The 18430-nt window shown below is 36.6% G+C and overlaps 1 protein-coding gene across 3 annotated transcripts in view; it reads right to left on the bottom strand.

Moving 5' to 3' along the window:
* The window catches only part of bmper (BMP binding endothelial regulator), a 123678-nt gene that overhangs the window by 81581 nt on the left and 23667 nt on the right, over window positions 1-18430 (bottom strand). For all 3 annotated transcript variants that reach the window (XR_004223097.1, XM_012964815.3, NM_001044402.2), the window contains 1 exon segment: window positions 4261-4360. Coding sequence is in view for 2 of the 3 variants with exons in the window: in XM_012964815.3 (XP_012820269.2) it covers window positions 4261-4360 (100 nt within the window). In the remaining variant the exon portion in view is untranslated.

Raw genomic sequence — 18430 nt, 5'->3', positions numbered from 1 at the left:
TAGTGTTTTATCTCTTATCTGCTATGTGCCAATGCCTTTTCTCCTTTGAATGGCTGCCCCCATGGCTACATAGCAGCTTATTTATATAAATGATAGTAGACTTTCTGAAGTAAACACACAACTTTTACCAGTGCAGGGCAGCAGCACATTATATTTTAGTTACTTTTATGCACTTTTTTTGGTGTTACTGTTCCTTTAAGGTGGCCATTGACACACTGATATTCCTGAGCAAGTGCTGAGCAATTTACCAAGTAATGGTATGAGAAATGTGTACTGATCAGAGTGATGAGCCTCAGGGATGACTAGGCGTGGGGGAATGTTTTTAAGATCAGCTGATAAGCCCACAAAACACACAAAACACCAATTGCTCTATAAAACAGACATGTACAGTTCACACCTTGAATATTTAGTTCAGAGCATGCTCATTTGACACAATTACAAAGATTACATTGTGACCTTAGAAGCCATATTATATTGGATAAAAATAATTTCAATATTAAATAAGCCCAATAGGATTGTTTGCCACCAATATGGCTTTGTGCAGTTTAATTAGGATCAAGCACAAGGTACTGTTTTATTATTACAGAGAAAATTATTGAAAAAAAAAAATAATCATTATAAAATTATTTGCTTACAACGGGAGGCGGCCTACCAGAAATTTGGAGTTTCTAGATAACGAGTTTTCATAAACTGAATTAACTTTAAAGGTCACTCCAACCTTCAAATGGTGCTTGATACTGGGAAATACTAATGCTACCATGGTTTTATTTTATATATACATATCTGTACAGGCAAGAAGCTGAGCCTTTTATAATGATAAGGAAGAATGTGTCAATCCAGCACAAGAAGATTTAAGGCAAGACAAAAAGTTCCAAGAAAGATTTGCGCCCCTAGATTGTAAACTCTTACTGGCGGGGCCCTGTAGCTTCATGCATTTGTTTATTCCTGTTTCTTCCTCATTGTTTCTTATTGATTTGTTTTTTGTTTGTCATATTATTTATATTCTCCCCTGATTCTCTGAATCATACCAGAGGGATGTAGGCCTTTTAATAAAAATGTATAATAATATAATATAGCAGAGTTTATCTACCAGATGGGGAATGATTGAATTTGCTTCATGAAAATGACTTATGAAACTCAATAACATTTACTGAGGCTGTAGGTTTCTGTTCAGTATGTTAAAGCATCTGTTTATCTGAGGTCCCATGTCCCATGTGCATACCTGTGTCAATGAATAACTTAGGGCAACCTAGTGTTGATATAATTCCAGAATATATGCATATTTAGTGACAACTTTTTCACTAAATAAGCAGCACATATTTTATTGGGTTGATCATGGGACCAGTCATGGTCCAAGACTTCAGTCAGCCATACTTCAGTTGATTACATCACAGTACCTGGATTGCACTTTGGAAATATGACTGAGATTGTGCATGCCAAGATTAACATGTGTTTATGAGTCTGACTAATAGTGAATGTTGATATGTGACACTGTAGTATATACTCTCACTATTTGTGCATCCCACAGCATTCATTTGTAACCATGATCTGCATTATTTTTAAGCTACAGCTTTTATTTTTAATGTACCAAGCTTTTATTACAACAGCAGTTACAAAGCTGCTTGATGGATACTGCAGATACACATGATTTGATGTAGTAACTTGATCTAAGTCAATATTAGTTACTTAATAAGGTCACAACAATACGGGAAACTAATGGAAAATAGGACACCATTAAAACTAACAGAATGCAAATCGTATAAACCATAATGTTTATGTAGAACACACTAAGTTTCGTATTTCCTCTCCTCAGATTACAAACCACATACTATATATAGCAAGATATTTCATTGTTCTTTTGTATTGGCAAAGTAAGTAATTACTGCAGTTAAAGCAATTAATTCCATCTATAGGAATACATCCAAGTATATAGTCAAATGTAATGAGTAAAAAGCTAGCTTTATTTCTTACAGCCTTCTTTGTTTCTTTCGTGCTTGGTAATTAAAAATAAGGTCAAATACCAATACTAGTAAGTTTCAAAACATCTCACTGTATACTTCTTTTAGTTAGATCACTGTAAGACTTTTAACATCCCATCATAAAGATATGATTAACATTTATTAGATCTTCATCTAACCTACCCTCTTGTGCTAATAGTGACTGGTAGTGATGTTCTTTCTTGCTTTGCCAAAAAATGTGCTAAACTGCTGAAAAATGTACAAAACAGTTAAAAATATGTGAAATGCATTAAAGTCAAAAGGCGTTTTTTTTGTGGCTGCCACACAGATTTGCTCATCACTAGTGCTGTTCCGGTTTTTCCTTTGTGGTTTTGTATGTAAGTACAAAGTCTACCTTGTCACATGAAGACATTAGCTACTTAGCAAACTATCAGTCATAATCAACATATATGATTCTAGGGGTTCCCTGCCCATTATCTTCCTTAAGCTCCACCTAAACATTTGACTGAAAGCTTCTTTGAGACATCTAAAGTTGATCATACAATTTGGTTATTTCTGGCCTACCCTTATGATACTTTATATGTAGCCAGTTGCGAGTTGCATGCACCAAATAGATTTACAAATTAAAAACTGTAAATAGTTTTTGGAAAATTTATAAGCACATCTTATAACCCATTTTTCTACTGTTAACCTATAGTCATTAGTTATTAGGTAATTGTTACCGCAATAAGGTTAACAATCAATCAATCAACTAAGTTTTTAATTACTGAAAAAAATATTGCGTAACACTACAGGTATTGGATACAGAATGCTCAGACCTCAGCTCTACTAAAAATCATTTAAACATTAATAGGATTGTTTTGTCACCAATATGGATATGCAGCTTAGTCACCATCAATTACAAGGTACTGTTTTATTTGTACAGAGAAAAGGGAAATCACATTTAAAAATGAGAATTATTTGCTTAAAATGGAGTCTATGGGAGATGGCCTTTCCATAATCAGAACTCTCTGGATAACAGGTTTCTGGATAACGCTTACTATACCTATACCTGTATTTGTAAACTTCAACCAGGGAGCAAATGATAGATTGCTAATGTGTGCAAAAGCATGTCCCTAAGTGCTCAATTAAAAGGCACTGGGAATACTGCTCTCCAGCCCAAGGACCAGACCACAGCATCAGGAGGCAAATCGTGCTATAGGGCAGGCTGCAAGGACAGGGCCCTGCTGCAGTCTGCATCTCCTGCTGTTTCCTAACTTATGCATCTGATTGATATGGTATATAGAGAGATAGGAATACACTACCAAGAAAAAATAGCATTAATAAAAGGACACATACCCCTATATGTATAAAAGCCTTTACGTTTGCCCAGTAGCAATAACCCATAGCAACCAATAAGATGTCTGCTTTTAACAGGTGATCAGTAAATGCTGCCAGCTGACTGGTTGCTATGGGTTACTGCTCCTGGGCAAACTTAGTGCTATTTATTACATAACCCCAAATGCCTTGGATCATGGAGGTGGCATCATGGGGAATCAGACACACTAAAGGTGGCCATACACGCACCGATAATATTGTATGAAACCTCGTTTCGTACGATATTCGGTGCGTGTATGGTATGTCGGCGAGTCGAGCGATATCGCAGGAAGCTGCTGATATCGGCCGACTCCCCGATCGGACCAGTTTGAAAATTTTGATTGAGCGCCATAGAAGGCGCCTGACCAAAATCTCCCTTCAGCGCTGAATCGGCAGAAGGAGGTAGAAATCCTATTGTTTCTACCTCCTTACCTGCCGATTCAGCCCTGAATGGTGTGTGGCGGATCTGACGATCGTCAGATCGTCACGTGTATGGCCAGCTTTAAGGATACCATGAAAAGCAATAAACTAATTTAAAATGTAGTATCAAAGATGGTTTTGGCAGGGCATGAAAATATCAAATATTAAAACAAAAGGAATGATGTGGCAATATATGCGAGTAAGAATATAGCTGAAATCCTAAGCCTAGTTTATTTCCTGTATTGGTTGTTGGTAGCTGTGTGTGTAACTTTGTATGTTCAATGTATAAACCTTTTTATTTATAATAATAATAGTTTGTATAAAACTATTTTTTTATAAAATGGACAGTGATTTCAGTCTTCAGATTATTTTAATATAACAAATAGTGACATGACATAGTACACAATAATCATTTAAATAAATTTCAAATTGTCTTGCAAACTTCAATTTGCTACACATTTTCTTTACAAATTAAAACAAATGAAAAAAAAATAAGATATGAGAAACCCTGCAGATAAAACTGCACCTTTACAGCGTTCACAGCAAGCTCCTCTTTGCTTTACAACCAAAGCGCAATCCTTGGAGAGTACTGGGCACTTCTCTCGTTTGCAGGTGACTTCTTTGTTCTAGGATGACATAGAAAATGAAGGATAACTTGATATAGAGTTTTTTTTTAAATAAAATGTTTGCCATTACAGAGCTCAGTGTATTTTTGCATATAAAGGCAATAACAGATTTTAGTTGGCACTGTGGCCCCTTAAGCCGCCAACATCAACTTGCATGTGCACAGCCTGTATGGTCTTATCAGATCCCTTAAACGTTCATTATTCAATTAAATTGCAATCAGTGCTGCTTTAAGGGGTCTGCAATAACTGCTGACTGACTAACCTCTCTGTCTGTCATTGTTTGCCATCACAATGTATTGGAAAAGCACTGCCTGATACATAGCAAACTGGTAAAAAGTACCTTGTGATCAATGTTATGCTAACCAATACTGACTGCAAAGTAATAAGATTTTATTCCCTCTGATATTTCACTTTTTACTAGCCTTAAAGGAAAAGGATGAAGAAGTAGGCTACAAATGCTGCACATTATATTTTAGAGTTCTGTACAAGGCCAAGGCAACCACAGCCCTTAAACATAGGAAGATCTGAGTCTACGATGCATGCAGGAACCCCCTATCTTTTTTTATTGATTCAAAGCATATTCTCTGTGTTGCTGGCAGTTACCTGAGTTTAGGGACTGACTCCTAGCATATTGTATATATAAAAATGTAAAATGCCAGAGGGGCTGCTGTAGTGCACTGGTGGGAGGCTGTTTGGGCTTTGTCTACTTGAAATGACAGGGCCTAATTTGAATCTCAGCCCAAGCCGAATAGAGATTCTAAAACATTAGGCTGGTGAATGAGTTCATATTTGTTTTTAAGATTTAGTTCTACTTTAAAAGGAATCTATACCCCTAACCTTTGCAGACCACTTTAAAATATATTCACACAAAGTAGCCCTTGTGTAAAATACAGCTTCATATAATAACGTATTTTCATATAAATATACTTTATATAGCAGGATATAGCAGGATCTTAAATCATTAATATGACCAAAAAAATGCGACAATTGTCTTGACTGGTAGTTATTAATTAACAGTTTTTACCATGTGAAAAGTACTTTTATTTTCTGTATGCATGCAGAGATTTATTTATATAGCTTACTTATACAGTATAAGTAGCACTGAATAGTTTTAAAATACTAAAATAGTACAGAAATGGGGAACAAACTTTGCAATAAATAAATATCAATGTTCACAGTTTGCTTTGTGTTACCAGACAGAAGGAAGAATGTGAATAAATGTTTTAAAAAAGTAAATTGGTCTCCATCTGTATGTTGATTACAGATCTGTGCTCTGTTATGTTTGTTACAGTCCATAGCCAGTATCCTATATTGTATGTCTATTCCAGTAATTTTTTCCTTGTTCTTCACTCACTTATCATATATCTGTAATTACTCTTAACAAATCAGAACTAGCTGTGGAGTTTAGCAAAATATTATAGCAGAGGGATATATTATTGTGTGTGGAGGCATTAATATTGAGAAGACACTAGTGTCAATATTTTGCATTGTGGGAAACTGCTGTCAGTAAATATGTATATCAAATCTATTTTTATTTCTTAAATTGTTTAATTCCAAATAGATGTTAAAAACAACAAGTACTTTTTTTTTTTTAATTAATTTTTATTATGTAAAATTTATTATATCAGCCACTGTATTTGAGACCAGCAGCCTTCTGGCTCACATGAGGCAAGTAGAGCAGATGTGTGCCTTTTTTTCCCACTTCGGATTCTTACTATGGACAGATTAGTGCTTTGACACATCTGTATTTTTCATGAAATCATCTTAACTTCCTGTTGCCACCTCAGGGAGAACTAAACATGGGGTGCAGATTTCCTGGAACAGAAATCTGCTGTGTGGTAGCTGATACATTCAATAGAAAATATTGTTCAGCGGGATGAACTTATGTTGCAGTATTATGAAACATGTTAGCAGCTTTCCAACACAATGTAGACAGCAGATGAACAGCAAGTTTAAACAGTAACAGACACCAGGTATAGTCCAATGCCCAAATCTACCCCAATGTATATTTCTCAAAAAATAGAGATAAGGTTAGATACTGTATTTACTGTAGAGGTATGGGATTTACAATCCAACCACCCAGAAATACAGGAATGTCATTTTCTATATGATCCAATTTAAACTAAAAAACTACTCCTATAGTTTCTTATTGTTAATATTTCTATAGTATGCTTAAAGCACTGTCCTCCAAATTACAGAAAGACTTCTTATCCAAAAAACACTACACCCAAGCATTCCGTATAATAGACCTTGTTTTTAAAAGCTCATTTGCCTCAAATAAAAAGGCTAAGAAATTATAGGCAGATTTTTATTTTAACAGGATAATTGTAAATGTAAGTTTTAGCTGATGCAGAATTTATATAGTTTTTTAAACACTGGAATGTGACATTATGAAAACACCAACATATAAGGCCAGGTTTAGAAAAATTCAGTTATCGATACTACGTATATACAGTATACGTAGTATGGCTTATATCCCATTGCCCACTTCACCAAGCTGCAAGAGCACTAAGGTGTGCAGTACTGTACACCTTTAGGGTCAATGCACTTAGCGCTTGTGTCTGGGGTAATGGACCTGTGCAGAGCATTTATGGACATGAGCATTGCACTGCCAGGCACAGGGAAGCCCTGCATGTAATGCCTACCCATGGGAAAATGGAAATTAGAAGGCTCTGCTGAGCCTTGTGCCAATCGTTTCTCTGTAGCCTGCACATTTAAATGATGTACATGGATGGCCATTATGGAACTTCTAGGGAACACACTCTTCTGTTGTTAATAAACTCTCCCAGTATCCATCTGACAGTCCAAGTCTGTTTGGTGATGCTAAAGGTGGCCACACACCACTAACCTTTAGGGCTGAAACAGGCAGATAAGGAGGTAGAAACAATAGGATTTCTACCTCCTTTTGCCGATTCAATGCTGAAGGCAGATTTTGGTCAGGCGCCTTCTATGGCACCCGATCAAAATCTTTTAACTGGCCCGATCGGCGAGTCGACCGATATCAGCAGGTTCCAGCGATATCAGTCGACTTGCCGACTTGCCATACACGCACCGAATATCGTACGATATTATCGGTGCGTGTATGGCCAGCTTAAGAAGTCATAGTCCAATCACCAGCTAAAAGACTATGATTTACCATCTTTGGTATCAGTCCTTATGAATTGTCAGTCCCCCTCCTCCTCAAACTCAGTCCTCTTCCATCAATACAATCAGCATAATGCTCTCAAATCAACTAAAATGCAATGTTATTCAAGTTACACTTGCAATTAGCAAGTGCAGCAGAAGCTTTTGATTAATTGCAAGTAAAACACGAACAAAAAGTTATTTAGTGGCCAAATGTTTTATCAAACAGAGCTTGATTTTCCCATAACTGTAACGCAATAGCATGTGAGATATAGATGTATCACCTTCCTCATTTCAGTCTTAATGGCCACCACAGGAAGACTGTCGGTTAATAGCACCAGCTTTAGAGATTTATAATGCAGCTCTACATACACAGTAAATGCAAACGTTTTTCATGTCCACATTTTGCACCAACTTAAATTTCATTGCGTGTCTATGCTCTTATTTGTGTTTCTGTTTTTCTTTCTTAAAATAAAAAGCAAATATTTGGTCACCTGGGGAAATTAAAACAAAAGGAACAGTTTAAGCTGTAGCTCTCTGAAAAATTCCTTTAATGAGCTTTGTTTTGTTGCACCCCTGGCACTCATTCATTAATTGAAGCATGTACTGAATGGAGATGTGTTTTACATGTATGTGGGCAAATAACGCCTGGCTTTGCCGGACTGCAAGTCATAAGCTCGAATCTACTCAGCAAGGAACAGACTACAATGCTTATATTGATGGGTTTAACTAAAAAAATTAAAAAAAAATAATAGTTTGTAACTTACACATGTGATATACATGTAAAACACATTTAGCACACATTGCTGATTATAATACAAAACTGCAGCACTCTATTTAATGTGGCCAACTGCTTGGGAGCTGGTAAGCACTCGTCCGTCATCACTGCTGTAACGGGAAATTTACAATGTGCTAAAATGGAATCTAGCTTAAAACAAAATATTTTCGTCAGTATAAGTTCGCAAGCTGACTTCTCACAACTCTGACAATTTAAACAGGTTGTTTGTGTAGCAGAAACTGACTACAGTTTTCACTCAGTTTCCTCTGCTTGTGTGCTATCAATGCCCTACTCTGATATAGAATGAATCTGTCTTTATACCAGGCTAAATCTAATATAAAATGTCATAAAAAATAACCTTCAGCTAAGTGCAGCTTAGTCAAAGGGCAGCTGTATGGCAGTGTTTGGTTTTGCCAGTGACATAACAGGTCAATTTTAGTGTAGCGTCCCATGCTCATACTCCTAGTCCCATTCTCTTACTGTACTGTGCCCACACTAGTCTTACCTTCAGGGCTTTAACCTTCAGAAGGGCCTTTTACAACTGGGAGAAGATTTCATTTATTCAGACACATTCTCCTTAATTGGGCTTTTTGTGTGAATACACACTATTGTACAACATTCATAGAATTTATTGGCAAACACAGTGAAAGTGTTAAAGTGGTCATACATGACAGATTTCAATTCCCGATTTGGGTCCTTCAGATCGATTTGGCATCTTATCTGCCTCTGTATGGGCACCCCCAACAGGCCTACCTGACCGAGCTCTGGCCTAAAATTGGCCTCATCAGCTCATTGATGTGGAACCACCTTAGGTGGGCATATTTGGAGAAGATCCACTCTTTTGGAGACCTTGCCAAATGAGTGGATTGCAACATGTGTGGCCACCTTAAGCAAACTTTGGATGAATCAAGGGCCCATTTGCATTAGTAACCCTAGGCAAGTGACTCCAATTAAGAACCCAAATACTTAAAAAGGTAGCAGGCCTTGAGTATCTATACTTCTGCTTCTGAACTGTTTTCTTTTACATTGTACGGCAGAGGGGAGAGAATTGGATTAGATCGAGAACCAATCCAACAGTTTTCATAATGTAGTTCTAATGCAGTGATCCCCAACCAGTGGCTCTTGAGCAACACTTCACCAACCCCTTGGATGTTGCTCCCAGTGTCCCCAAAGCAGGTGTTTATTTTTGAATTCCTGGCATGGTGGAAAGTTCTTGTTGTATAAAAATATGATGTACCAGCAAACAAAGCCTCCGGTAAGCTGAGATTATCCATTGAGGCTACCAAATAACTTATCACAGCCCTTATTTGGCACCCCATGATCTTTTATGATGCTTATGTTGCTCCCCAAGTCTTTTTAAATTTGACTGTGGCTCACGAGTAAGAAAAAAAATAATGGCATACAGTTCTTCTTCAACTAACAGTTCTCAGTGTTAATGCGCTTATTATGATTGGAACCCTGGTTAGGTACATAAATGTGTGAGGTTTTTTTAATTCTTCAAATCCAACAACTAATATTTCATCTGTGCATTTATAAATTTGCAAAAGAGTAGGGAAGAATGAAATTTTAATTTGTTTATTGTCATCATTTTCTTTGTGATCAAACTGAGAGTCCTAATAAAAAAAAATTAAAATTTGTATGGCAAGTTGTTTGTAACCAGGTGGACAGTGTTTTCGTACATGTAATATATTTACTTGGAAATTATCCTAGAGAATACAAGCAAAGTAGTGTAGGGTTTTAGCAGCTGCATATTTCCAAAAAGCACAGGATTATCTTATTGTGTGATACCAGCTGTGCAGCTGGACTTCACTCTATTTTCAGCACAGTCATCCTTAGTATATGTATGTTATGGAGTATGGAGTTATGTAAGTATATGGAGTATGTTACGTATAGTATAGTGTCCATTATTATTTTAATTAATGAGAATTAATGAATTACAACCTTAGTGGTTTAAAAATTATGTAAGAACAGTGCAATACAAAACATCTATTATAAAAGGCCGCTCTATACATTTGTATATCTCCCATGGATTATTTTTTGTATGGGTTTCAATACTACACCTGTGCATCAACTTACACAATCAATATTAATTTGGTCTAGTTAAGCAAAAATAATGAACTGTACCATTGCTCACTATGCATTTAATCATATGAATGTAAATCAGCCCCAGGAGTTGGCTTTAGGCTAATGCCAGACGAGGCGTAGGGCGTATATTTTCGGCAAGCGGAAAAGTGCTTGCTGAAAATTCTGTCCTACACTTCCTACATGTAGCTGCACCCTAATAAATGGAATACACTCGGGTGCAGGCACATGTACCTGAAATACGTGTAAGAAAGCGAGACTTTCAAACTCTTGCATTTTTATGCGTTTTTATTCGTATTTCCGCTACATGTGCCTGCACCCGAGCGTATTCCATTCATTCGGGTGCAGGCACAAGTAGGTGGTGTAGGGCGGAATTTTCGCTTGCTGAAAATATTCGCCCTACGCCTCGTCTGGCATTAGCCTAGACGAAGAAGAAAGTGAGTCAGACTGAAAACACCTCAATAAAAGGCTCTGGAACAGCAGACTGTAAAACAGCATTAGCTTTCCTTACTGTATAAGTAAATTTATCCAAAGAACAAATAAAATTACTCCTCCAAACTGTTGCATGTAAAATAGGGTGGTGAAACAGATTACAGATACTTTTTGTAGCAAATAAGCCATTTTTATTGGCACAGTGTAACAGTACATTATACAGGTATGGGACCTGTTATACAGAATGCTCGGGACCTGTGGTTTTCCAGATAAGGGATCTTTCCGTAGTTTGGATCTCCATAACTTAGGTCTGCTAAAAATCCTTTAAATATTGAATAAACCCTATAAGATTGTTTTGCCTTCAATAAGGAGTCATTATATCTTAGTTGGGATCAAGTACAAAGTACTGTTTTATTATTACAGAGAAAAAGGAAACCATTTTTAAAAATTAGGATTATTTGCTTATAATGGAGTCTATGGGAGATGGGCCTTTCCGTAATTCGGAGCTTTCTGGATAACAGGTTTCTAGATAAGGGATCCTATACCTGTACTTTAATTCATATAAAGCCCTTTATAAAGTAATAGCTCAGCAACATTCAGCATCACTAAAACTTGACTATTTGGGGAACTCCTGAAACCCGGTCACTAGAGACATACAAACTGAGGGACACACATTCTTTGAGTGTGTATTTTACTAGTCACTTCCTTATATTAAAACTTGATTTAGGATACAGTTTTCCTCCTGAATTACTCTTGTCTCAGTATGTATCCAATTCAAATCTGTCAACAATTTCCACGGTGATTTGAAGTCTGGAATAAAATTACAAACAGACTGACAATCATTTGAAAGACTAGACGAGTAGTGCTAAAAAGGCTCACTAAAAAGATTTAAACAGATCTGTCAGGCTGTAGGAACAAGCAACATAGTTGCAGTGGACAAACATAGTAGGCATAATCACCAAACAACCAGTGGAAAATGTAGATCATTTTCACAGTTATTTTTTGTTCACTATAACCTAATGCATGAGTGGGATACCCTTAACACCCCCTGTTTTTTTAATACTTTTTTTTTGTAGCTTTGCAACAGCTGGTAAGCGGAAGGTTGCCTGCCCTATTGCATTCCAAAATGCCAGAAACCAGAAGTAGCACAAATTGTTGTGATGCTCTTTTTATGGAATTAATAGGATTGCTCAGTCCTTGTAGCCCATTTCTTCTTTTGTTATGAGTGATTAAATCTGTTGGTTTTATGTTATGCACAGCCATATGGTAACTGTACTCTAAACATTTACAAGAGTTTGACAGTGCGAATAAAGACCAATTAGAAAGAATCTGAAATTAGGAATCGTATGGCAAAACTTAGAAGCAATACAAACTAATAAAACTCTTTTGTTTGCAAACTGCAGTTTACAGTTCTCATGTTTCCCTCCTGGGAATAATAGGCATTTGTATGCAAGTAACTCGAGTGTGAGAATGAGAAATTCAAAAAATTCCAAAGTCATCATTACTGTCAATCTGATATACATGAAGCTAAAGAATTATACTGGCCCAAAGTCATACATTTGGTATCCATATGAGTGGTTATGTTTAAAAAATATACATCATAATGGCAGAAAGTAACCAATGGTTTTTCATAGGTCAGTAGCTCATTAAATGGTCTTTGATCCCCAGACCAAATTCTTATTAATTATGTTGATTTATAAAACCTTTTTCCTGACAAAATATATTTTTTTATCTATCTATGCGGAAACATTTTCCAATCAGCAAGAGTTGCACAAAGTTATTTGCTGAGTATATATAAATTTCTGTTACTAAGCCAACAACTGGACAGATTATGTCCTAAATGATATCACTAAACCCCAGCAACTCTAATGCCATTAACAAACTGAACAGTTCTAATGAGGCCTATAGAGAACACCTTTAGTGAGCAGAGCACTCTACATACATTATAATGTAGCAATTTAAATACTGTATGCTCGTGGAATGCTCTGTCTATGCACTTGCATGAGGCGGCTCCATGTAAAGCCAGGCACCAGAGAAGTGAGTACTGGCATAAACAAATACTGGTTAGATTAGAGTGGTTTTAAGTGCCCCTATATCCCTTGGTACTCAAAAATAAAAGACAGCGATACAGATGACTGTCTGTCATTGATATAGAGAGCTTGACATCTTAAATGCTTTCCACTGCAGCAGTTATAGCTGTTAATGTGTGCAATTTACATAAGGGGGGGGGGGGTTAGGCCTGCAATCTTTGCCAACTGGCCAAATACTGAAAAGGGTGTATTATATAGATGAAAAAACACCTTGATAAAATGTGGGGCGACGAAACCATCATCTTTTATTGCCAAATCAATGGGTAGAATGTTGGCTCATTGGGCAGCATTTCTCCCTTGCAACTCTGGGGTCCTGATTTAGATTTTGGCCTAAAGCTCACCCACTGGGTTTAAAGCAGAAGCCAGGGTAATAGCTGATCAGATTCCCAACTACAGACCAGTTTCGCCTTTCTTGGGACTCATCAGTGTAGCGCAAGGTTTTCTGATCAGCTTAGGTAGAGCCAGGAGTGGGGATTCACGATCAAGTCAAGAGGATTGAGGAGACCGCCTCATACCTATGCAAATAAGTCAAAAGGGATTCTGGGAACAAATTCCTTAAAGGAACAGTAACATCAAAAGTAACATCAAAAGTAACATCATAAGTGTTTTAAAGTAATTAAAATGTAATGTGCTGTTGCTCTGCAAAAAAACTGGTGTTTTGCTACAGATAAGCTACAATATAAATAAGCTGCTGTGTAGCCATGGGGGCAGCCATTCAAGCTGGAAAAAGGGAGAAAAGGCACAGGTTATATAGCAGATAACTAGTAGATAAGATCCATATAATGGGGGTTTATCTGTTATCTGCTAAGTAACCTGTTCCTTTTCTCCTGCCCCATTGCTACACAGCAGCTTACTTATATAAACTATAGTAGTCTTTCTGAGGCAAACACACCAGTTGTAGCAATGCAGGGCAATGGTACATTATATTGTAATTCCTTTTATACACTTTTATTTTTTGGTGTTACTGTTCCTTTAAGGCTCTTAGAAAAATCCCATTTACATGTGTTTATCCTATAGGCTAAAGCTCACCCACTGGGTTTTCAATGCAAAAGCCAGGATAATAGCTGATCAGATTCCCAACTACAGACCGGTTTCGCCCTTCTTGGGGCTTATTAGTGTAGTGCAGGGTTTTCTGATCAGCTTAGGTAGAGCCAGGAGAGGGGATTTACAAACAAGTCAAAAGGATTAATGTTTTCCTTGTGTCTCCTTGTGGGTTTCCTCCCACACTCCAAAAATATACAGGAAGGTTAACTAGTTCCTGATAAAGTTGACCCTTTTGTTCTACCACCGCCTCGGAGGTCATAAATAATTCCTTGTGGGTGGCATTAAGTGGTATTAACATTTTCTCCAAGGGTGTTTCAGGCTTAGCAGTAGCAGTCGAGATAGCAGAGTTATCATTTTACTAAAATACACAGACATATTGTCTGAGCCAAAGATGCAGTATTTAGACAGGCACTCAAAGGACACAAAAGAGGAAAAAAACAAACTAGCTAAAACTGGTTACATGCAACTTGTGTGCTTCAGTGGCTGTGCAAGTAAATAGAAGAACTGTGCTTCATCTGAGGTATCCCTTTTTAAATGCTTTACCCAATATGTAATATAAGGCACAATGTTTGCCCAGTTGCAGTATGTCTTAGAAACCAATAAGATATTGGCATTAACACAGGTGTTACCTGCTGTTACCCCATTTATCCCTTTTGCTATCAAAATTTAAAGATGGGCCTGCATTTCAATTTAGGTATCGCAGTGGAGCAGGAACTGCGGTGGCTGGGGGTGTTGAGAGCAAGGAGCGCTGGTGGCGGGTAACCCAGTCTGACTGAGCACAAGGCACAGAAAGGGCAATCCCTGACATTTTTTTACTCATCCTTTTTATTTTATATGCCACAGGTATAACACCAAGTGGTTTTGGAGTGCGTGGAAACTAAAATACACACAGCAAAAACATAGAGAAGTGGACTTCATAAAGTCTACTAGAAAATAGTTACCAAGTCAAAATTAAGCAAAGGACAGCAGTGATGCAAAGCAGCAGTACTAACAACTGAACCACCATGCTGCAATAAGGGCATTTAAGCATTACTCAGGACCTATTAAGTATCACTATTGCCCTACTACTCCAAACCTATGCAGAGTAATCTATATTTATTTTATTATTATTATTATTATTAGTAGTATTATTATTTTTATCATTTAATTAGAAGTTGCTAAGCATATAAATTAAAAGAGAAAAGGGGAATTTTTGTCTAAGAAGCTGCTTTGTCATGAAATATTAAATATATCCTACTATATGGCAGTTGGTCTCTTTGTTCAAAGGCTACCTCTTCCCAGATAATTACTCTTCTACTATGTTACCAACATTAGTTCAAAATGCAAAATTACAATTTTGTGCAAAGAGAAAGGAACTATGAGTATTTGACCTGTCACTCACTTATAATGATCCCTATATTCTATCACTGACTAGTGACTAATGATATATATTCTATCACTGACTAGACAGATTTACCCACCATTCTACTCACATGACACTTTTTTGGAAGATATGGAGAAGGTTAATGAGTGGAAAGACCATAAATTTGGGGAAAATCAAGCATAATACAGGTAAAGTGTAATAATCTGAAAGAAAAACAATACAGAGTCATATTTCTAGCAAATAACTTTAAGTGTTAGAAAGAAGGGAAGACATATTAAAAAAACAAACATCTAAGCCACTCAGCACCCCAATATTCCTGCACAATGAAACAGCTGGAGAAGTGCTAACTTTCAGATAAATTTGGAAAAGTGTAGGATTATCTGTGACATGACACAATCTGGGCTTGGATCTGGAAGGTTAAGTGAGGCAGGAAACAAAGCTATTTTTACTTAACCATAAAGTGATACTATACTGAAGATAAATGTTGATTATATGAAAACTCAATCCGTCCCTGTTGTATTTGGTAAATTAGACTTGGATGTGGTCATCATATGTGACATATACCCCCTAGGCTGTAACTTCTTTTTTCTTTTAAATCATGTATTCAGTTTTGGCCACCTGTTGCTTATTACATTGCACTTATTTCAAGACATAACAGAGAGCTTATAAAATGTAAAGCTATCATAATGTTACTTTTCGATCCCCCTATTATTTTGTTTATACAGTGTTACATATTCGGTTACAGTGTTGAAACTGCAGTTAATGCCATGGAAACGCACATACAAATACACCTACTAGATCAACAATTCTAAACCCGACACAGCTGTGCAATTTTGCATCGCTTTTTAATTTTCAAGAAAACTTCCTAAAGTGTAGTGTATCTCATTCTGGTGTGAGGGTCCACCCCACCTGCACAATGTCACAAGAGTTAACTCATTTTCTTAAATCTTATACAATTTCTTATGCCCCTATACTCAGCAATAGCTCTGCCTTTGACATCCTTCTGTTATGGGTGCTTAACTCCATTCCAAACATACTGAGTTTAGGCCTTATTTTTCCTACACAGCATTCATACTATTTGCATTTGTACATATGAATGGGAGTTGTGTTATTGCCTTCCTTACCAGACATAAAAAAAATAGTACCCATACATGCCATTAATAGAAGCACTGTTTGGCTGGACACCATAAAGACCAGCTCAGACAAGATAAGAAATAGCTTGTATAATAATGACAAGATAAGAAATACCTCGTATAATAATGTAAATCATCCTTGCAAAAACATATGCATTGCTTTGTTTTTCCGAAAAAACAAAGTAACACATATGTTTTCTTAACAGCATTTTACAGTACTGCTGATGGAAAAGAAATTGCAGGAGATTAGTTGCCCACTGTAGATGAGATCTATCATGAGCGACTAATCTCCTAGAGTGTCATCAACCCAATGTACTTGTGAGGAAAGCAAAAACTATACCATACACTTTTTGAGGCAAGGAAACTGTGTAAGAGCTAAGTTACACAAGACATTTTGTAGCAACATATAACAATCTCATATGTAAACTATATGGAAGGCTTTCCACCCGACATGACAAGCCTGTCGGAAGGGGACACTGTACTCATCAGAAAAATTTGATGGTGTCTGAAAGCCTCTTTTCTCTCATTGAAATACAATGACTGTCAGATGTAGAAGTAGGAACAAAACACACCATCCGACTTGCTTTACAGCTGATGGGATTAGATTTTGTAGGATCCCACAAATTTTTGTGCCGCCAAATAAAGTGTGACCCACAAAATCTGCTTAAAATCCCCCATGTAGTTTAGCATTAAATGTGTTTTTGGTACAGTGGGGACTGATATATATGTAGACAAATGATGATTACATAATGCACTTCAGACCATGAAATTAACTTCTTGGGGGAATGTCAAACAAAAGTCCCTTAACAAAAGTATTGTCTGAGAATCTATTTCAAGCCCCATTTTCATTTTTAGTACAGTAGATAGTTACTGGTCTCCAGCTCCATCAACTTTTAACTATTGGCAGTAGCTTATTTGACATGTGCATTTTTTTCATGAAAGCGATATACAAGTATAAGAGATATTCATAGATGATATTAACATAAAGGGTTTTTTTTCAATGATTTCCAGCTATTCTTTCAAGCTACTTTAAAAAATGAAAAACTCTCTGAAAGGGAAGAAATAGGGGGAGGCAGATTCTTTTACAGTTTAACACATCCTATATGGGAGGCCTCCTGAGCAAAGGGCAACAACCTGAGCAAAGGGCATTAAATAGTGGTACTGCATGCATTTTGAAATAAAGAAATGTAATAACAAATTTTTCATGTAATTTGAACAAGCATATTAAATATTTATATGTTTATATGCCAGGTACAAGCAATCTAATCATATTCATTTGTTTTAATAGATTTTAATTTGGTGTTTTTAGGCAGATATCAGCATGTGAAATGTATGTGTGTTTTTCAACAAGTATATTACAGTGTTTTCCATATTAATAAACACAAGGACATAGCAATCCATTTCACTGGAAACATGTTTCTCAGTTTAGAGTAGTTTGGAATGATTTCTGCCATTGCATGAGAAAACAGAAAGGTCACAGCCTTATTTTTTTAAAAATATCCATTGCGCTGTAATAGGGTGCATATTGCCAATGTAGGGAATACACTGCAAAATGAAACACATTTTTAGAGTGCAGCAGAAGCAAAGAAAAGCACCAAATATCCACACAGGAATGCAAATTTCATTCTAGAACTCAAGGGAAGTAAACCTGCAGCTGTTCTGCGCTTCCACAGCCAGCATTCAACAATAGCTGGAGAGCTGAAGGCTGCCCAACCCTAGGTTAAATGGGACTATACAGAAAAGTTGACAGTGTGACAACATAGATTTCGATTACAAAAACACAAGGTGAATAGACAGATGGTCTTAATTATAAACATTTTCACTGTTACAAGATCCTATACTCAATAAAGTGGATAACTTTACATATTATTGACAAGGGATAATGATATGGGAAACCTGGCAGGGTAAAAATGATAAAGAATCAAGTATTAGCTTTTGACCTTGTGAATTGACACTGTAATATTATCTTAACTATGTTCTTTGTAATGGATATGAATATGTTGTCCCAAGGCAAGGAGGTTTGTT

Source organism: Xenopus tropicalis, chromosome 6 (assembly GCF_000004195.4).
Source record: "Xenopus tropicalis strain Nigerian chromosome 6, UCB_Xtro_10.0, whole genome shotgun sequence".
Classification (NCBI taxonomy): domain Eukaryota; kingdom Metazoa; phylum Chordata; class Amphibia; order Anura; family Pipidae; genus Xenopus; species Xenopus tropicalis.
This window is presented reverse-complemented; position numbering and strand designations above follow the sequence as displayed.